This window comes from Choristoneura fumiferana, chromosome 21, assembly GCF_025370935.1.
Source record: "Choristoneura fumiferana chromosome 21, NRCan_CFum_1, whole genome shotgun sequence".
Taxonomy (NCBI): domain Eukaryota; kingdom Metazoa; phylum Arthropoda; class Insecta; order Lepidoptera; family Tortricidae; genus Choristoneura; species Choristoneura fumiferana.
The window spans coordinates 7,258,910-7,278,659 of record NC_133492.1 but is presented as its reverse complement, the minus strand read 5'-3'; the positions used below and the strand labels follow the sequence as shown (position 1 = coordinate 7,278,659).

Here is a 19,750-nt window from a genome sequence, read left to right as displayed (position 1 = left end):
ACACGCTACGACCAACATTTTTAAAGATGTAATTTTTTTACTAGTTGATTGATCTTTACAAATTACTTACCAGTGTTTCCACTAGGCTTTACTAGGTCTCGTGGGAGACGGGGCCAGTGCATCCCTGTGAAAACGACTCTATTAACGCATCGCATCCTCAGAATAAAACCGACTCAGTTCGATATAATATTCTTATTTCAGTAACAAACTTGTATGTACCAAAACAACCAGAGGCCGTATTGCCTAACGTTTCTGACGCTCGCGATCGCAATCACATGACAGTTTTTGTATAAGAAAACTGTCATTTGATAGCGACCGCGAGCGATAGAAACGTAAGGCAATACGGCCTCAGGTATAGTTCAAAAATGAGAATATGTCGAATTAAGCCAGTTAAATTCTGAAGGCGCGATATTTTTACTTGCCATAAATGGGAAACGTAGGTATATATTGAAAGTTTCTGTCAGAAATACTCCCTTCCCGCATAATCAGTGGCTCGTCGACTCCGCCAGCATCTGATTGGCAGGTTGTCATTTCTGACAGAAAAACGACCATATGCGTCGGTCCTTGAGTCGAGTAAATTAACAGACAATTGAAAAAATGCGTTTTTACCTTTCCATTGCTTTTAATTTATATCTATGGGTAATAAGGATTTTTAACATGAAACTACCGTGAGACTCACTCATATTAAATATATTGACCCGGATAGCTCACATCTTAAATCGAGTTTAGCCCGAAAAACGATTTAAGACGTGAGAGTTATCCAGGACAATACATCGCACACCTAGATCAAAAGCGTATCAACTCAAAATAATAGACCATTTTAATTTAGGCTTTATTAACTTTCTGAAAAGTTTAATTTATAATGGTGTATTTATTATATATTATTTAATATGGTAATAAGGATAGTGGAAAGTATGTCGTGAATTGTTGCTGTAAGGTAACTTTGTATAGAGAGATAAATGAGAAACGTAGCAGTCGATGTTACTATTTTATTCATTCTTACTTAAACCAACTTTGTCCTTAAACATAGTCGCACACGATGCTCGTCCTTGTCATACTGTGAGTTACAATTTAACCATATAAATATTTATACAGCTTCTATATGTACAATTATGAGTTCCGAAACTAGGTCCATTATCTACTTTAGCATATACAGTCATTTCTCACTGGGTACCGTAATTTATTAAGTTCGAATAATTGTTGTCGAGGACCGTCCTACTCTATACGATTCACTATGTGAAACGCTCATACAGCAAGCTTTATATTACTTTAGTTTTAGACGTTTACTGGCAGTGCAACCCGACTTATGCACGAATCGTTTTAATATATAATTTATGACAGAGATATCAGATATGTAGCGCGAGATTTATTATACAAAAGCGGAACCTTGCGAATTCAAAGACTTTCAAAAATAGTTTGTTTATCTCTTAATTCGTATGAAACAGCGAGTCCCGGGAAGCAAACAATTAGTGTTAACTTAGCCACATATCACTATGTTTATTTAACGAACCTCGGTCAGCGGGGTTCACAATACCTGTCGTGATACTTTTAGATTATAGAAAGTTTTATAACTGACTACGTAAATATTTTGTAAGATTGCTAAAGGGCACCAGGACGCGCGGCCGCCGGCGCGCCACGCAACCAAACCAGCTCCTAATAGCCTATCTTTATATTGATAAACGATTACTCTATAACAAAAATAGGATTTTTGGTAAAATATTTTTTGTTCCATCTTAATTGCCAGTACAACTTTATATTGTGCCATTTCATGTTTCTATTTCCATAAGTTTACGAAAATAATGTCAAAGCTAAAATAATCTAACAGAACACTATTATTCTACGTCCCGAGGGAAATGAATGAGGTCATATAGTATACAATACAAGCATCATAGAGAACTTTTTAATGATAAACTACACTAAGCGATCTATACGACACTTAATATTATTCAACTCAAATTAAACATTGAAAAAAAAAACGCAGTTTTGGAAGTTCCTTTGATTTTTTGGTTAATTCACGAGCATTAACGCATTCACTACCGGGAACACAACAGAAGTGTTTCCGTGACTTTGGCCCATAGCCACTGTTAAAATTTTGTAGCCATTTTAACATGTATGTGTTACAGCATCAGAAAAAGTGTCGAATCTGACAGCCGGCAGCGAATGCGTCATTTACTCGGCATCGTCAACCATGATGCTTGATAATTTTCAACTCTCCTTAAAATAATAAAAATAAATTGTTTTTAGTCATTTCGAGGTTATAACCAGCGACTTATTAAGCTTTTCCACGCCAACGACTTATTATACGTCCATTACTTCAATGCAAAAGCAACCTTCGTTAATTGTGTTAAGGTTCAATTTTAGGCATTGTAATATGGAAGCCTGGCGTATGGATGAAGTTTTTTGTATTTGACGTGGCGGCGAAAAGGTTAAATAAAGCCAAAATCGAATTAAACAAGTCATGATTATCAGTCAAAGAACTCACCATCCCTTATATTGAATGAGGGCTATCGTTTTTTGTCTTTCTAGATGGCGCAACTGTTGCGTGAGATTTTTAAGTGTGGCTTTCAAAGTCTGTTATTATTACTGGCGTGAAAACAATGTTTAGATTAAAATCATATTTAATACATCTTAAAAACGCACCATAAAAATATCGAGCAACCACAGTCTTGCGTAGTCCCGTTTTGTTCGAAAAAAAAGGGAGGACAAAAGTTTTCGAAAGACAAAACTGTCTCAAAAACAGACATTCATTGCCCCGTAACGCATATTTGCCATAATTAATTTCAGGTAATGCAAAATATTCACAAAATTATTCTAATTATAAATAAACCCGCGTAGCTAACCCAAACACTATGAGATTTGACATTTCGGAGACCTCACGCCACACTAGCGCCTCTAGCGGCGAATTCATACGCGATAGCCCTCATTGGAGGCATTTTTTTTACATTGGACGAATAACAGAAAGAATTAAAATCGTACATTTACAAGAGAAGTAATCCGAAGCTGGTGCTACATCAAATAAAAGATAATATTAACGATTTTATTGAATGAAATGGCATACTGACAGTGCTGTTTAATTAAATGTAATACTAACTGTTACTGTTACTTACTAATTTTAAATGATAGAGAAGTACCAAATGAGAGTATTTTAAAATACATATTTCACCAAGTGAAAAAATACATTACAAATGTAAATTATATGAGATCTTACAACAGAAAAAAAACCCCTGAATGAATACAGTACAATGCAGAGGTAATTTTTAATAATTTTCTTCAACAACATTTCATACATAAGGTGAACTATTATTATAAAAATACAACTATTTTACGGAGCTTCCAGCCCTATAATGGATGTGTTAAGTAGTTGTTACTGCTAATTTAAGTTATTTTTAGACCAAGGAATAAAATTCCAATAACTTTATAACCATTTAATTTTAATCCGCTATATCAACATTTAACTTTTGCCATAAAGCCATTAATACAGCTGTAACAAAATTGGTCAACAATTTTTGTTAATAATTTGACATTAATTATTTTCACTGGTTTTAGGTAAATCATAATCATAATTTTGCTCAAGACTCAAGTATTTATTAGAATCTGTCTTTACAATTTTTAACTCAGATTAAAAAAAAACTATATTATCTGTAACAGCGAAACACTCTTTTTGCCGAGACTCAAGAGTTAATCGATCAGTCGATTCGTGCTCACGACAACACATGTGATTTGTGTAGATGAGAAGGTGCAATGGATAGATGTGGGGTGTAAAAGAGAAAGCGATTACTCTGTGTAGTCCCAGCAGTCCTTCTCGTAGCCTTCGTGGACGTGCTCCAGCAAGACTTTGCGGCGGCTGTCGCAGTATCTGCAACAATACATGCAATTTAGTGAATGATGGTTTTTATCTCAGCCTATATACGTCCCACACTGCTGGGCACAGGCCTCTTCTCAGAATGAGAGGGCTTAGGCCGTAGTTCCCACGCGGGCCCAGTGCGGATTCGGAACTTCACACACACCAATGAATCGCTTTGCAAGTTTGTGCAGGTTTCCTCACGATGTTGTCCTTAACCGTAAAGCTCGCGGCGGTTTAAGCCCGTAACACTTACTTTCCCAAAATGCACATTTTCTATACTGGTAAGGAATGGAATTCGCTCCCATCGTCTGTATTTCCGGAAAATACAATCTAGGGCTCTTCAAGGCTAGAGTGAATAGCCTGGTACTGAACCAGTGAGATACACCTTTGGCCTCATCTGCACTTAACATCAGGTGAGATAGGGGTCAATCATGGTCAGTTTTATGTAGAAAAAAGGAGCTGACCTGTACTTATCCTGGACCTTCTGCTTGATATCGGCCAGGTTTTCCGAGGTGATCTCCCGCTCGAGGTACTCCGACAACGTCTCAGTGGCTGACTCCAGATCGCGCTGGTTATCCTCGAAGATGACGGACTGATTATTCTTGCGCAGATAGTACGCAAACACATACGTGTACATCAGCGTCTGCCGGCACTGGCAGAGGATGTCCACGGCTTTCTTCAGGAATTGGACCTGGAATAACAAAGCACAGTCATACCATTTGATTCCTGAACCTTCTCACAGTAGGTGTCATAATTAATTCCCTTGTCAAGCAATGCGATGTCACTATATTTTTATCCACGAGAAGGTTCCACAGTGGGTCACGATTCAATTGGTTCGATAGTACAGTCAAGTGCAAAGATATCGACTCGGCCAAAGTTACAAAAATATACACGACTTTATCCACTTTAACATTAAGTTCGTGTAAGTTTTTGTAACTTTGGACGTGTCGATATTTTTGCACTTGACTGTACAAAGGCTTAATAAAAAACATATTTTTTTTATCAATATTTTTATTGATTTGAATGTTTTTTTTTTGTTTTAGGTTTTGAAGGTTTACGTTACAGCTTACATAATGATACGTCCTGAATAATTTAAAACATGCCTTCCCAAGTAAAGAGGGGTCCCTAAAAATACTCTCTCGAAAGAAGCTTTCATAAATTAAATCGGAGGCCGTATTGCCTACCGCATACAAAAACTGTCATTTGATTACAATCGCGAGCGTCAAAAACGTTAGGCAATACGGCCTCAGGAACTTTCTTCATGGGAGGCCGGAAAGTTAAAGATATTTTAGAAGAGGGCCAGAATTATACCAAAACATACGTTTCATGTCGAATTTTTTAATCGCCTCATTCTACACGCCTGCTCCCCACAACACAAACTACGCAGCTAGTCTGGCTGGTTCCTTTACCGATAAGTACATCTATTATTCCATCTTATGCTGCACGACGATCGAAATAACAATTATCGCGGGCCATACAAGTACTTTTGAACATGAAACTACCGTGAGACTCACTCATATTAAATGATATTGTAACGGATAACTCACGTCTTAAACCGAGTTTAGCTCGACATGTTTGGGGACATGTGTGCGTGTTGCGGCAGCCGCCGAGTCGCGTGCTCCTGAGAAGAAGGGCTACGAAATAGCCCAAAACATGTCGAGCTAAACTCGGTTTAAGTCGTGAGTTATCCGTTACAATATCATTTACATACAAGTACTATTTATTTTGAAGGAACGTCGGCAAGCCGGATTAAATCCCTTCGCGGGTTACAGCTGTACTTTCGTACTTTACATACTGTACTTTTTTCGTACTGGATTAGATGAAGAATGAAGTATAATACCTCGATCCAGCTCATGTTGTGCTGCTGCATTTCCTCCATCTTCTCCTTAACAGAGGCGTAGAGTTTGGACTCGAAGCGAAGCGACTGCATGTGGTTCATATAGCGGTTGCAATAGAAGAGGTACCGCTGCAGCGCCGCGCGGGAACGCTCTTGTGCGTCGCGAGCCGCCTTCGCCTCGTCCTCGTCGTATCTGCCACAAGGAACGTTCCAATTAAAATCCTGTGCTGCGAATAGCGTAGGGTAGATGATACCATATCTATGAAGCACGTCACATCAATTTTGACCCATTTTGACGCAAAAGGCAAAAAGCTAGTCATCAATAATAATAAAGTGGCTCACCTATTACAATTATACCAGCTGCTGCCGTGCGGCTCCCAGGGCCCCAGACAGACCCAGCAGAAGTCGGCCTTGCAGTTTTGGTTCTTGCATACCATGTGGTTGCAGCCGCCATCCTTCTCGATGGTTACGTTACACTTCGGGCACTCCTTAGTGTTGGCAGCTATCCAGTTCGATGTTTCCGAGTCGTCGTCGCATTTCTGGAGTGACAAGTGATAATGAGATTGCCGTTACTGTTTAAAACTTACTACATATACATAATTTTCGGCATCAGTTTTGTTTCATCCATGCATTAATGAACTTCTAGATCGAAGCTCTCAATTAATCACCCTTTAATTTTAGACCTTCCAGAATTAAGACTAAATGATAATGGGGTATTATTTTTTTGATTTCATTTGGGTGCGAAATGTGCCAAGTAACAGAACTTAGCTGCTGACACATTTTTCTACTCACAATCGATAATAGTACAAATTATTATCGATTGTGAGTAGAAACATAACACAAAATTTCTTTCTTTTTTACGGTTTTTGTTGTAATTACTGTAACGTATTTTTTTTTCTTTAAGCCACTGATGGCAAAGTTTGTGCACACTACGAGACGTTACGTTTAAGCAGCGTTTCCACTAGAGATGTGCGAGGATTTGTTGCGAGGAATATGTTTTTCATTAACCAATAGAAACGCTTCATTTACCTCGCCTAGCTCCGCTCAGCTGTTTATAATAATAATTATTATTATTAAAATAAATATCACCGGACAATTCACACGAATTGACCTAGTTCCAAAGTAAGCTTAGCAAAGCTTGTCTTATGGGTACTAAGCAACGGATAAATATAATTATATAGATAGATACATACTTAAATACATATTAAACACCCAGGACCCGAGAACAAACATTCGTATTTTTCATACAAATATCTGCCCCGACACGGGAATCGAACCCGGGACCTCAAGCTTCGTAGTCAGGTTCTCTAACCACTAGGCCATATTATTATTTAGTTGCGCAATATTTGTGCAAAACACGGAACATAAATACAAGTTATTGTTGTATTTCAAGTAGGTACTGTATTCAGTCGTAAGAGAACAACATGCACATCTTAATATTTTATTTTTATAACAATGTCATTTTCACTCAATATACATATACGATATTACTACATTATTTCCACCAGAGATGTGCTGTGCGAGGATGTGTAAATTAAGCGTTTCTATTGGTTAATGCAAAATACATCGCTCGCAACACATCCTCGCACGCATTATTGGTGGAAACGGTGCTTTAAAGACATGCCTAATTCATTTATTCCCCGTTATCAAGCGGGCAGTTTGGTGGCTACCTAACATAAGTGATGTGGGGTGACACTCTTTCCCGGCCCGGATAATACCGGGATGGAAATACCGACCCTGGTTTTCGTGTACACGCCCATAGAAGCTCACGTCAGCTCGGGTGCAAGCACCGGAGTCGGCGCCGGAGCAGGAGGATCCCGGGTAGAGGTGGAAGCAGCACGGGCTGGCAGGTACTTCAGAACCCAATCAAAAGCCAAGTCATCCCGCTTAAGACGCAGAATAGCTCGCACTTGATTCGATAGTCGCTGCGCAGTTACAACCATGGCTGGCTCAAGCTCAAGGGTCTGAAACAGTGGCAAAATCCGATCGCAAGCGGCGCTCTACACCACCGGTAGCGGAGGGGGCAGATTGTCCCGCAGGCCCCAAGCGTGCCGGCGGCGGGGGCGAGGGCCCGCGCTGGTCGCTGCTCGACTCGGTGCTGTTGTCGGGCGCCGTGGCGAACTGGTCGCCCGACGATGATGCCGAGGAGCTGGGCGGCGCGGGCAGAGGTGATGGTCGTGCGCGTTATGTAGCCGCTCTTGTTTGGCGTCTTGTTATAATTTGTAACTTTTATTTGAATAGTTTTATTGTTGTTGACTTGTTGACAGTGTCAACCGAAAGTCACAATGGTATGTTTTGGTGCACAAATGCGGCATTGCGACCTTATTTATTGTGCTAACGCGTGTGCGATACTTTTTGAACCAAATACACTTTTCGTTAGTCTTTAAAACAGTCCAAATTACAAAGATTATTTAAGGGATGTTGTGTCATGTCAGCAGCATTTTTTTTATAATTATTATGATTAGTTTTTTGGAATCTTTTTGTACTTTTTATTTCAATTCCAAATTTTTACTTTTACGGTCATCCCGTAAAACCGAAATTGAAATTGAAATTGAAATTGAGATATGAGGTGAATAGGGAAATTCGTGTCAGTACCGTTGACCATCAGTGGTGTAGCGGTATAGCACGCGGTACGGATTACCGAGGACCTGGGTTCGATTCCCAGTGATGGTCTTATTTTTCTGTTTTTTCTGTGCATCTATATTTCAGTTTGTATTTTCAATTTATAATTATTATTGACATTGCACATCACTAATGTTAGGTTAGCCACTAAGCTGCCCGCTTGATAATGGGGTCTATCAGAAGTACTTTCCACTCTCCGGAGGCCTTTGTTCATTCCACACCAGTAGTACTGTGTAGTGTACCCACCTTGATCCACTTCCGGAGCAGCGAGCACCGCACGGGGTCGTGCCAGTTCTCGCCGCATGAGAAGCAGAAGGTGTGCTGGCAGCGGCACGTGACCGGCGCCGCGTCCACGTACGCCACCTTTATCGCGTTGCTGCAGTCCGGCGACGGACACCAACGGAGCAGACGGTTGCACTGGAAAATACAATACGATCAATAAAAGCAACAAATTGGTCAATCAAAAAAGCTATTTAGTACATATTGTTATCCTGTTCCGTAACTTAGGAGATCATCATCATCATCATTCCAGCCTATATACGTCCCACTGCTGGGCACAGGCCTCCTCTCAGAACAAGAGGGCTTGAGCCATAGTTCCCACGCGGGCCCAGTGCGGATTGGGAACTTCGCACGCACCATTGAATCGCTTCGCAGGTTTGTGCAGGTTTCCTCACGATGTTTGTCTTCACCGCAAAGCTCGTGGTAAATTTCAAATGTAATTCCGCACATGAATTTTGAAAAACTCAGAGGTGCGAGCTGGGGTTCAAACCCACAACCCTCTGCTTGAGAGGATATAGGTCAAACCACTAGGCCACCACGGCTTTCTAGACCACAACTTAGGAGATGTCAGTGATATTCTTTGTTAGAAAAATGTTTACAATGCATACTATTAGCATGCTTAAGAGATGAGCCATGAAGAATTTACCTTAAAACTGTCACAACTAACTTTTAGTAGATTTCTACCCCATAAAATCATACTTTTTATAAGAAAGTAAAGAGACGTTACCATGGCAACAAGGTAGGTACACTAGAAAGTTGATTGACCCAAATACCTACAACATGGCTGCAAATTGCTCCGGAATAATAGAGGTTATAGCGTTTGTCTACTGTTTATGCCATACTGTACCAACAGGTTAAGTTAAAATCGAATAAGAACAGTATCGGTTTCATACATTTTGTATGGTTGCGTTCACATTTATCTGATGCAGTGTGTGTGTGCGAGAGAGAGAAAGAGAGAGAGAGAGTCCAACTGTTTGGGGCAGATATTTGTATGAATAATACAGGTGTTTGTTCTCAAGTCTTGGGTGTTTAATATGTATTTAAGTATGTATTTTATTTATATAAGTATATTTATCTGTTGGCTAGTATCCATAACACAGGTTTTGTTTATATTGGGACAGGTCAATTGGTGCGAATCGTTCCATGACATTTATTATTATTATTATTTACTTACTTCCACAAAGCTATTTGTTATGATGTGCTGATACTTGAGCTTGACGCGGGGATCACGCACCAGTCTCATTACAGTCGCGTCGTCTACGAGGATATCGCAAGCGTGCGCCGCGCACGCAATAGTTTGACCCTGCAATAACACAAGCAGTGCCGGCTTACCAGGCCCCAGGTACAAATGGACACAGGTACACAGGTGTCAAAAAAAATTTTTTCAATCTGGTATAAATAAAGTAACTCACTAAGCCCTCCTCCATTATTTTGGTAGTCAAGTATTCAGACCAGCACTGCGTACAAAATCTGTGACCACATTCCAGACCCGTCATCATCTGAAAATAAAACACACAAAAGTATTTAAAAAAGGACTTCCAACATGAGTTATGGATGAACTATGAGGTATGGATGGTAACAAAGTTGCAGTGTTGCTACACATGCAGGGATTATACAGCGAGAGTTTACAAGACCAAAGAGACCATACACTAATGATCTGATTTGTACATTCAAGGCAAGCGCCCAACATCTCGACATAGTTAATATAAGTAATATAACTTACTGAAGTAGGTAAAATTGTAAAACATATTTCGCACTCTTCAGTGCCTGATGTGGATATCCGTCTGGGCAACTGTGAAAATAAAAATAATATTGTAACTCATGGAACCTATTGAGGAAGAGATCCTTATCCTTATTACTATTATAAAGGGGAAAGTGAGTTTGTTTGTTTGTTTGTTACGCTTTCACGCCGTAACTACTGAACTTATGAATGAAATTTTGCATAAGTCATATTAGAAGTCCAGAATAAACAATAGGATATTTTTTATCCCGAAAAAAATTGCCGTTCCCAAGGGATGACCAAAAGTTTGTTTTGTATTTTAACCGCTGAGCTGACTCTCTACATAGAACTATGAATGCACATTACAGAAACGTTTTTTAAATAATGTGTTAAAAAGCATGCTTGCTTGCACTATTTCTTGCTTACTTACATGCTCACTTGCATGCTTGCTTGCATGCTGGCTTGCATGCTTACTTGCATGCTTGCTTTCACTATTCCTTGCATAATTACTTGCTTACTTACATGCTTGCTTGCATTCTGGCTTGCATGCTTACTTGCATGCTTGCTTGCATGCTTGAATGCAGATTTGAATGCATGCTAACTTCTAACACACTTCAACTCTCTCCTTCTCCTTGTCTCTCTTCTTGACTTGTGTAAATAGATATATCATTTAATAATATTGTAAATCTGTTTAAAAAAATATATACCTCCTTGAGTTTCTTGCCGGATTCTTCTCATAAGAAGTTTTTCCAAACCGGGGGTAGATTTTTTTTTGACATTCATAAGTGCTTGTTATAGCCTAAATTGAATAAAGATATTTTGACTTTGACTTAGAAGATGGCCATGAAGGAATTGCCTTAAAACTGTCACAACTCCTAACTTTTAGTGGATTTGTACCTACCTCATAAAACTATACTTTTAATAGCTAACTCAATATATTATTATGGCAACAAGCTTTAGAAAGTTGATTAACCCATGTGCCTTGTGGGACTGGGAACCTGTTTATACATATATAATAAGAAATATACTTTCTTCAGCATGGCCTTAGGGTAAAGCAACAGGAGTGGTTACTCTAGGAGCCAGATGGCCAGGGGCATTTTTCAGTTCACAGCAAAATAAAGTAATGATGGCACCTTTTTAGAAGTGCGGAAGCGGTGTAGACAATCTCGCTCTACCTTGATCAAGGGTGAGAGCTGAACCTGAATTTCTTTTTAAATAAAACAATATTTGTTTGTACCTTTGGCCTCTGTATAACTGGTTTCCTGAATGGATTAATGACTCTAGCCTCGGAGAACAACTGATCCTGATCACCATCGTAGAAACGTTCCATGAGCTTCTCTTTGTCCCATTTGAAGTGATTTAGCAGTATGCGGGTAGTTGTTGCTGGTATCTGGGGAATAGACAGTGAATTTTTATTTTAGCTTTCTACATCTACTATCCATCTAATACCTTTAAACAAGCAATTCTTGTATATATAGAAATATATTTCAGGGATCTCAAAAAAAGGCTCCAACAATTTCGATGAAATTTAGTATGTAAGGATTTTCAGGGATGAACAATTGATCTAACTTGGTCTTATCTCTGGGAAAACGATTGTTACCGAGTTTTATCCCAAGCAAAGCTCGGTCACCCAGGTACTCTGGTAATTACATGAGACTTGAAGTAGTGATTCTACAAATATAAATTATTTTAGTAACCTTATAGAGCCCTGAATATTGGTCTATAGTGAAGCTTAGCATGTTCTCCTGCAATATATTATTTTCAGTGTCAAATACAAATTAATTATATCTGACCATGATTGGAAACATATTTTGGTATCTACCCCATAATTGCATTATATTAAATATTATTACAATTTTTTTGCATATTTGAGACACTACAGTGCAAATTCGACCTAGAAAAAAAAAGTTCAACAATAAAAATAACAATCAGCACAAATTAGCATGCAATTGAAATTGATAAAAAAATGATTTAATTATTGTAATAGATATCACTCATATTGCAACATTATGGTTATTTGCCTATTATATTGCATGATAATACTGAATCTGCATTTAAATAGTAGGTACAACAGTGTTGAAATCATTTTGATTCACAACACATGACAAAAGTTATAAGGAAATTCACATTGATGTTAAGCATCCATATCTGTATGTTATTTGTTATTTTTGTGTTTTATTCATACAATACAATAAATATCCATTGAAATACCATGAAGCATTCAATGGTAATAAATAGATTAAGATGTTTCAAATTTCAAGATAATCATTCTGCATGTAATGTTAGTAAATAATCTGTTATCAATTACAAACGCAATTTATTTACTTTATCTGTTGATTAAGTTATAAATTCCAATAGGTAAATTTGTGTGGGAATAAGTTGAAAAGTCAGCAAATAATAACTACTTTTGTTTTAATTGGATTGCACCAAATGGGACAAAATGGGTTAAAACAAAAAGAAATATTAATTGACCTCAATTAGAATTAGTTTTTTATGCTAAAAAATAACAATTTCAATACATACAAGCTTTTATTGGTGAATGTATTTTAAGCTGCTGTACTTGCAATGTCATAGATGCTACATAATATCTACATATACCAAGTTTCAAGTCAATACCATTAACTATTGAAGAGTTCCCTCTCTGCGGAGGCTATCCTCCATGAAACACCAGAATTTAACTACTAGATTATTATAATGTCACTGGATTTATATTATAATGTCGAATTTCAGTTCAATTGGATACCAGGAAGTGATCGAAAAAACACTGCATAATTTGAGAACATACCTAATTGATTGACTGCTTTCTGCAATTCAACAACTTATTGCACCTGTTTAACGTAAACACACCATAACTTACAAACAAGTAAACTTTGCAAGTTAAATAAAATACAATAAGGCCACCTAAGCCTCTTGCTTACCTTGTAATTTTCACTCTGTGTTACTATTGTAGTATTTATGGTGCACAACAGAGTTATTGTATTGTAATAAAAAAGAGGTTTTCAATTTAACTTAGTCTTTGGCATTACTTTATTTTACTAGAAGTGCTAATACTATATGGACCCAACATATTCACAATTCACAAAAGGCACAGGCAGGTATAATGACTGCTAGTTATTATTCGGTTTTGCACAATATTCAACAGCCTATCCTTTGTTTAGTAAAAAAATATAAGTAGATAAATATACCTATAGTAGGTGAAAGAATCAATAGACAGTAGGAATTAATTATTCTCTAGAAACCTTATTATTTGCTTCATGAATTTCAGTATAATACTGTCAAATGAAGTATTTTCTTTTGTTATTACTTCCACCATCTATTTTGCTGCTCAAGCAAGCAAAAAATGCTATGATGAACAGTAGACAAACAAAATAAGAACCAAGCCATTTTGGGGAATTCCCCTTTTGTATATTGTTAGTGTGAAATCCCATTTTATAGTGATCTATTATCCTTCCTTATTATTCAAATGTTTAGCATGATTCTGCAAAATTAAGGCTATCTTTTTCTTTTATTCTTATCTGTAAAGTTGTCATTTTTTGAGACAGCTAAAACTAAAAATTAGGGTATCTTTAACACATCATAAAAAACAAACAATAAAAACAAAATAGGTACAATGTCCAGTCTATCAGATGGAACAAACTTATTTTTTGATGATCATCAAGTATATTGTTTATTAAAATAATACAATTTTAAGACTTTTATGAAAATAAAAGCACATTTGAAATGCAAATAGTCATGTTTTCTGATCTCAAATATGGTACGAGAAAACCATAAGATCTTGAAAGATTGCTTTGAGATAGGAGATAAATTGAGCAATGTACTGTGGTTATGTTGATTAGTCACAACAATAAACATGACTCATTTACTTCAGTTAACTTTGATGCTGTGGCAATGAATGGGCTACTGGGACTTGGGACAATCCAATAAGACTTGACATTGTATTCCCATGAAAAGTCCTGACAGTTTATTGTAGACACCAATCAGAGAAAATTAGGTTTTTAGGCCAACAGTTTTCACACTGATAGACAAAGGAAAAATTTTAACTGCACACTTATACATGCCCTGATGAATTGAAAAAGTTACGGAAATAACTAAGTTAGAATAAAGCGTTGCATGAAAGATCCTATTGAATTATTCTAGTGGACGAGTAACCTCATTCAATCGCTCCATTGTTTATCACTAACATACTGACCTCGACGACAGTGTTCACATCTTTAATACAATCGACCATGTGCTGGACGATCTCCTCTGTGGATAGCACCTCGTACGGATATTCCTCCAGCTCCGTTTGTCGTTCCCTAGTACTGTGGGTCTCAACGTCCATTGCAAAGTCGACATCGTCTCCGCTCGATTCGTTCCCAGAATCCACATCATCTTTTGTATCGTCCTCCGAGTCCATCGCTGAGGCTAAGTCAAAATATCTACACTTACGGTACAGCTAAAGCACTTCTAATAATGAAATAATTACACCTAAGATTTAGGAAAGGTCAACAATGAAGAAAATAGTTCACCTACGGGCTGCCAAAACCTCTGACGTATGTGAATAGTGAGTGAGTAGACTCGTCTATGACGTCACTTTTTTTTAGCATCTTGTTTATTGTCTGTGGTTTCTAAAACCGCGCTTGCACGATATAAAACATTTAAGACATTTAAAAAAACGCAGTCGAAATTATTTATTATTTACATGAACAGAAGTTACAATATAATTTTATCATAAAACCTACCGAAATACACCAAAAAAATCATAAAAATGGGCCAAGCCGTTACCGATACCGCCAGAACATAGGTACTTATACTCTTTGCCGCCAGAGGAGTTTTGTTACAAACAATGAGACACGAGAATTTTATTTAATAGACTGGCAGCTAATAATCTGCAACTTTGCATGAATCACTCGGAAACTTTATTTGACCCAGGATAAAAAGTAGCAAGCCAATCTAAAGATTACCCTCAACTACAAACAAACTACTTGAAACTGCACTTTTCTGGGATAAAATCAAATAGTATACCTTTCTATAAAGATTTCTTAAAATTTTATTAGTCAAATAAAGTCTCTCTTTTCATACTCTGTTTAAACCAAGATAATATATTATAGCTCACAATAAAAAGTTGGAAATCCCCCGACTTTGTCACTTCAAAGTTCAATATCTCAAAAACTGCTGAACCAATTTTGATAAAAGATGTCTAAGAACCATCGCTAGAAAACCTGCTTTCATATAAAAAAACGCATTCATATAGGTCCACCCGTTTAAGAGCTACGATGCCACAGAACAAGTGCCTCTTCCCCACTGGGCACTTGCCCAGGGCCCCGCGATGCCCCCATTCTCTACTCCATTACCAAACGATAACCAATAGCTAAATAGTGTTTTATTATGGTAATAGCAGGGGCCCCATTATCCTAACGTGGCCAGGGCCTCTAATAGGTGAAAGACGGCCCTGCCACAGACAGACAGACAGACACACATAGCCGTCAAACTTATAACATAGGCTACATAGCCTGTTACATAGCCCTTTTTGCGTGGGGGGTTAAAAATGACATTTCATGTGTTACCTGTTTTTTACATCTACAAATCAAATAGTGATGTGCCACCACCGGTAATCACCGAATGTTTCGGTAAATACCTATGTTGTACGTATAAAATGTAACATAGGGTAGTTAAGACATTCTAAAAATGGTAAAATGGGTCTAATGAAAATGCCATTTAGGAGATACCTATTTCGACTTTTGGTAGGTGTTGATGTTTAATTTTCATTTTGATTCTAAGCAAGACATGTAGGGCTACTAGGTACGAAATTCGAAAATCGAAGTTCGTGTGGTACCGTCCCGCTGACGCTTATTATTATTTGATATGGGAGTGAGAAAGACAATACAATACGAACTTCTAATTTCGAGTTTCGTAGTAGCCCTACTGCCTAAAAGCTCAATGCTATGTTTATGTTTTATCTATTATTTGCAATTATGTCGAAAACCAGAATCAGAGAGCAGTGCTATTTGTGTTGTGATATAGCGTGAAAGAAACCCAGTCAATGGAATTTAAAATGCATACGAATAACGATTTTTATTTTGGTTTAAGTGACAAGACAAAAACACGACAGTTAATAACAAAAAGTTGCTAAGGAAACAACCATAGAGTTTAACACTTTCCCTCACTTTAGAAAATAAATAGTCGCGCACATTGGTCACTTTGCATTTTAAATAGTTAGGTACACTGTATTGTAAGGTATGTTTCTTCTTGTAAGGACTTTCCCTTTCTCAATAGTGTACATCCACTAGTCCCAATGCATGACATAGAGACGAAAACGTCGGTCGAGGCAGTGCCTTCGTGAGAACATCTGCCACCTGGTATGCTGTGCCGATTCTCTGTACTTCTATAGTGCCTTCAGCAACCAGTTCTCTTACATAGAAGTGTCGTATGCGGATGTGCTTGGTTCGCTTGTGAAACTCGGGATTGTGGGCAAGCCGCACAGCTGCTTCATTATCCACACTAAGTGTTGGTGTTTCTGTAAGCGTAGTCAAGTCTTGCATAATTCTTGTAAGCCACACGAGCTCTCTGGCTGCTTCGCTGGCTGCTACGAGTTCAGCTTCAGTTGTAGAAATAGCAACCGACGATTGTCGCTGACTAAGCCAAGAAATTATACCACCGGAATAACGGCAGACAACTCCGGTAGTGGATCGTGCAGTTTCTCGGTCTCCACCATGGTCTGCATCGCTAAATCCTTCTAGCACGCCGGGTAAACATCGTGCTTTATATTTTATTCCAAGAGAACATGTGCCTTTAATGTAACGTAGAATACGCTTCACTTTAAGCCAATCCTCTTTGGAGGGGGATTCTAGTTTTCTTGAGGCAACTCCCACAGCATAGGCTATGTCCGGACGTGTTCCGACCATGAGATATGCTAGAGCGCCAACAGCTTCTCGATATTGAAAAACTACCACTTCCTCGGTTTCAGCTTTCCCTGAACTTGAAGGTTCCTTTTCCATCGGTGTTGTAACAGGGTTACAGCTGGCCATTCCAAAGCGCTCCAAATTCTCTTTGCATAAGCTTCTTGGTTTATTATAATTGAACCGTCTTCTTCTCTTTCAATTTGCAAACCTAAGTAATGAGACGCAGGCTTCGTAGTAATCTGCAGTCTTTGCTTTAAGTCACAAAGAAACGTATTGGCGAGGTCTTCATCTGTAGCAGCTACTAATCCGTCATCTACGTACAGCGTGATGAGTAGCTTCTTGCCATTTACTTGCTTGGTATATAGACAGCAGTCGGCTTCACACTGCTTGAAGTCCATATCTAATAAATATTTTCAAAGCATGAATTCCAACACCTTGGAGCTTGCTTTAGACCGTATAGGCTTCGATTGAGCTTCCAGACTTTTGATGATCCATCATTATATCCTTCAGGTTGTTGTACGTAAATTTCTTCTTTTAAATTTCCATTCAGGAACGCAGTACGGACATCAAACTGAACAAGGTGTAAGCTTTCTTGTGCACTGACACTCAGTACAGCTCTGATTGTTGCTAGGCGGGCAACCGGACTAAAAGTTTGATCATAGTCTTGACCTTTTCTTTGTTTGAACCCTTTTACGACAAGCCGGGCTTTATACTTGTCAACGGAGCCATCTGGGTTCTTTTTAATACGCAGCACCCACTTGCAGGGGAGGGCTTTTTTACCTTCTGGTAACATGCAAGGCGTAAAAACTTCTAGATCTTTCAGTGATTTCATTTCACTGTTCATAGCTTTATGCCATTCTTCACTATCGTCTCGCTTCATGGCATCTGAAAAATTTGATGGATACGTTTCTGTAACAAGAACAAAATCATTAAATCTTTCAGGTCGCTTAATTTCGCTACGGTCGCGCAAATTATAACGCGGCGGCGGTGGCGTCGTTAATGGCTGAGGCAATGACTGGTCAGCATCATGAAATTCTTCCTCTTCAAGATCGTCGCGATCATCTATATGTTCGTGATCTTCCAGCGGACTATGAACAATGTCTCCTGTTGGAACTTGTTCTGTTAATTCTCCCTCGAGACTTTGTTCACGATCGTTGGAATATCTGTCGTAACTTGCAGATTCAGTCGTGACAGGATTTTCGCATATTTCTGATGTAGCCGGCTTGTTATATTCAACTTCATTTTGCAACGGCATTTGCATAATGTACTCCCTCGTGTCTGTGGCGATTTCTTCAGATACAGGGGCATTGTCGTTGACGGCAAGTGGCTTCTCATCAAAAATTACATCACGGGAACGGACGAGCGTGTTTCTCTTTCCGTCAGTAATCCAAATACGATAACAATCTTCGTCATAACCAACGAGTCTGCCTTTAATAGCTTTTTTATCAAGCTTCTTCCGCTTTTGCTTCGGTACATGTACGTACGCAGTACAACCTATAATTCGGAGGTGCTTTATTATCGGTTTCTTTCCATACCAAAGTTCATACGGAGTTTTATCGGTGTTTGTAGGACCGGTTCTATTAAGGATGTACGCCGCTGTATTTATAAGTTCAGCCCATAATTCTTGAGGCATAGCTTCGTGTGCATACATCATAGATCTCGCTGTCTCTACTAAAGTTCTATTTTCCCTCTCACTTGAGCCATTTTGTTCCGGTGTATACGGGGCGACAAGTCTTTGCTCAATTCCATGCGAGTTCAGAATATTTCGAACTGACTTATTGTCAAATTCGCCGCCGTTATCACTGAGCAGGCATTTTACAGTGTATCCCGCTGCTTTTGTTCGAGATATCATCAAAGCGAGTTTATCTTTGACTTCGGACTTGCGTCGCAGGAAGTACACCATACGATATCCTGTGTAATCATCTTTGAACAAAACGTAATATTGGAGTTTCGAATAGCTTGGTTTGAATGGTCCACAAACGTCAGTGTGTACGAGTTCTCCTGGCGCTGAAGCTCGAGAACGCGTGCCAAATTTTAGTCTGTGGGCTTTCCCGTAAATGCAGCCCTCACATGTCTCCTTTTCAAGGGGAATGTCTAGGCCCAGTTCGCGTTTAACTATTGCTTTAACATGCCTCTTGTTCTGGTGAGCGAGTCTTTCGTGGTAACGCTGCATAGTTTCTGACGTGGCACACACTTCCTGTGCATTTTCAGATTTGTTAAACAACGTCGAGTCTGTACAGGCCTCCTCGATGTTGGCGTTTTCCTATTAGGCATTTCTCGCCGTTGACAAAGACTGTGCATTCTTTTGTGGTTGACGAGAACTTGCTATTTGGAATTTTATCATGCAGCGCAAGAACCGAGAATAAATTCTTGTTAATGGTCGGTACATACCAAACGTCTTGCAGGGTAACGAGTTGTCGTTTCCCTTCCACATTGGCTTCGATTATAACTGAACCTTTGCCTTTAGCACGGATTGCATTGCCATTAGCAGTTGTTACAGTTCGGTTTTCGTCAAAGTGTTCAAAGTTCTGGTATAAATCGGCCCGGTTAGTAACGTGGCTTGTCGC

General features: G+C 38.6%; 2 protein-coding genes across 2 annotated transcripts in view; both read right to left on the bottom strand.

The window, feature by feature from the left end:
• Nucleotides 1–975: 975 nt before the first annotated feature.
• Nucleotides 976–14,851, bottom strand: LOC141439592 (E3 ubiquitin-protein ligase arih1l-like). The gene is made up of 10 exons (XM_074103884.1): nt 14,492–14,851; nt 11,540–11,692; nt 10,306–10,374; nt 9,995–10,081; nt 9,757–9,885; nt 8,550–8,720; nt 6,024–6,220; nt 5,685–5,874; nt 4,309–4,535; nt 976–3,856 (listed from the first exon to the last, which is right to left on the bottom strand). Exons 1-10 carry the CDS (start codon nt 14,696–14,698, stop codon nt 3,775–3,777), a joined length of 1,512 nt encoding a protein of 503 aa, XP_073959985.1. The 5' UTR covers nt 14,699–14,851; the 3' UTR covers nt 976–3,774.
• A 1,699-nt stretch (nt 14,852–16,550) lies between these two features.
• Nucleotides 16,551–19,750, bottom strand: part of LOC141439975 (dmX-like protein 2) — a 78,020-nt gene continuing 74,820 nt past the window's right edge. The window contains exons 59-61 of the mRNA XM_074104436.1: nt 19,254–19,446; nt 17,964–19,106; nt 16,551–16,798 (exon numbers count right to left, since the gene is read on the bottom strand). Coding sequence (XP_073960537.1) covers nt 16,551–16,798; nt 17,964–19,106; nt 19,254–19,446 — 1,584 coding nt within the window. The remainder of the gene's footprint in view (nt 16,799–17,963; nt 19,107–19,253; nt 19,447–19,750) is intronic.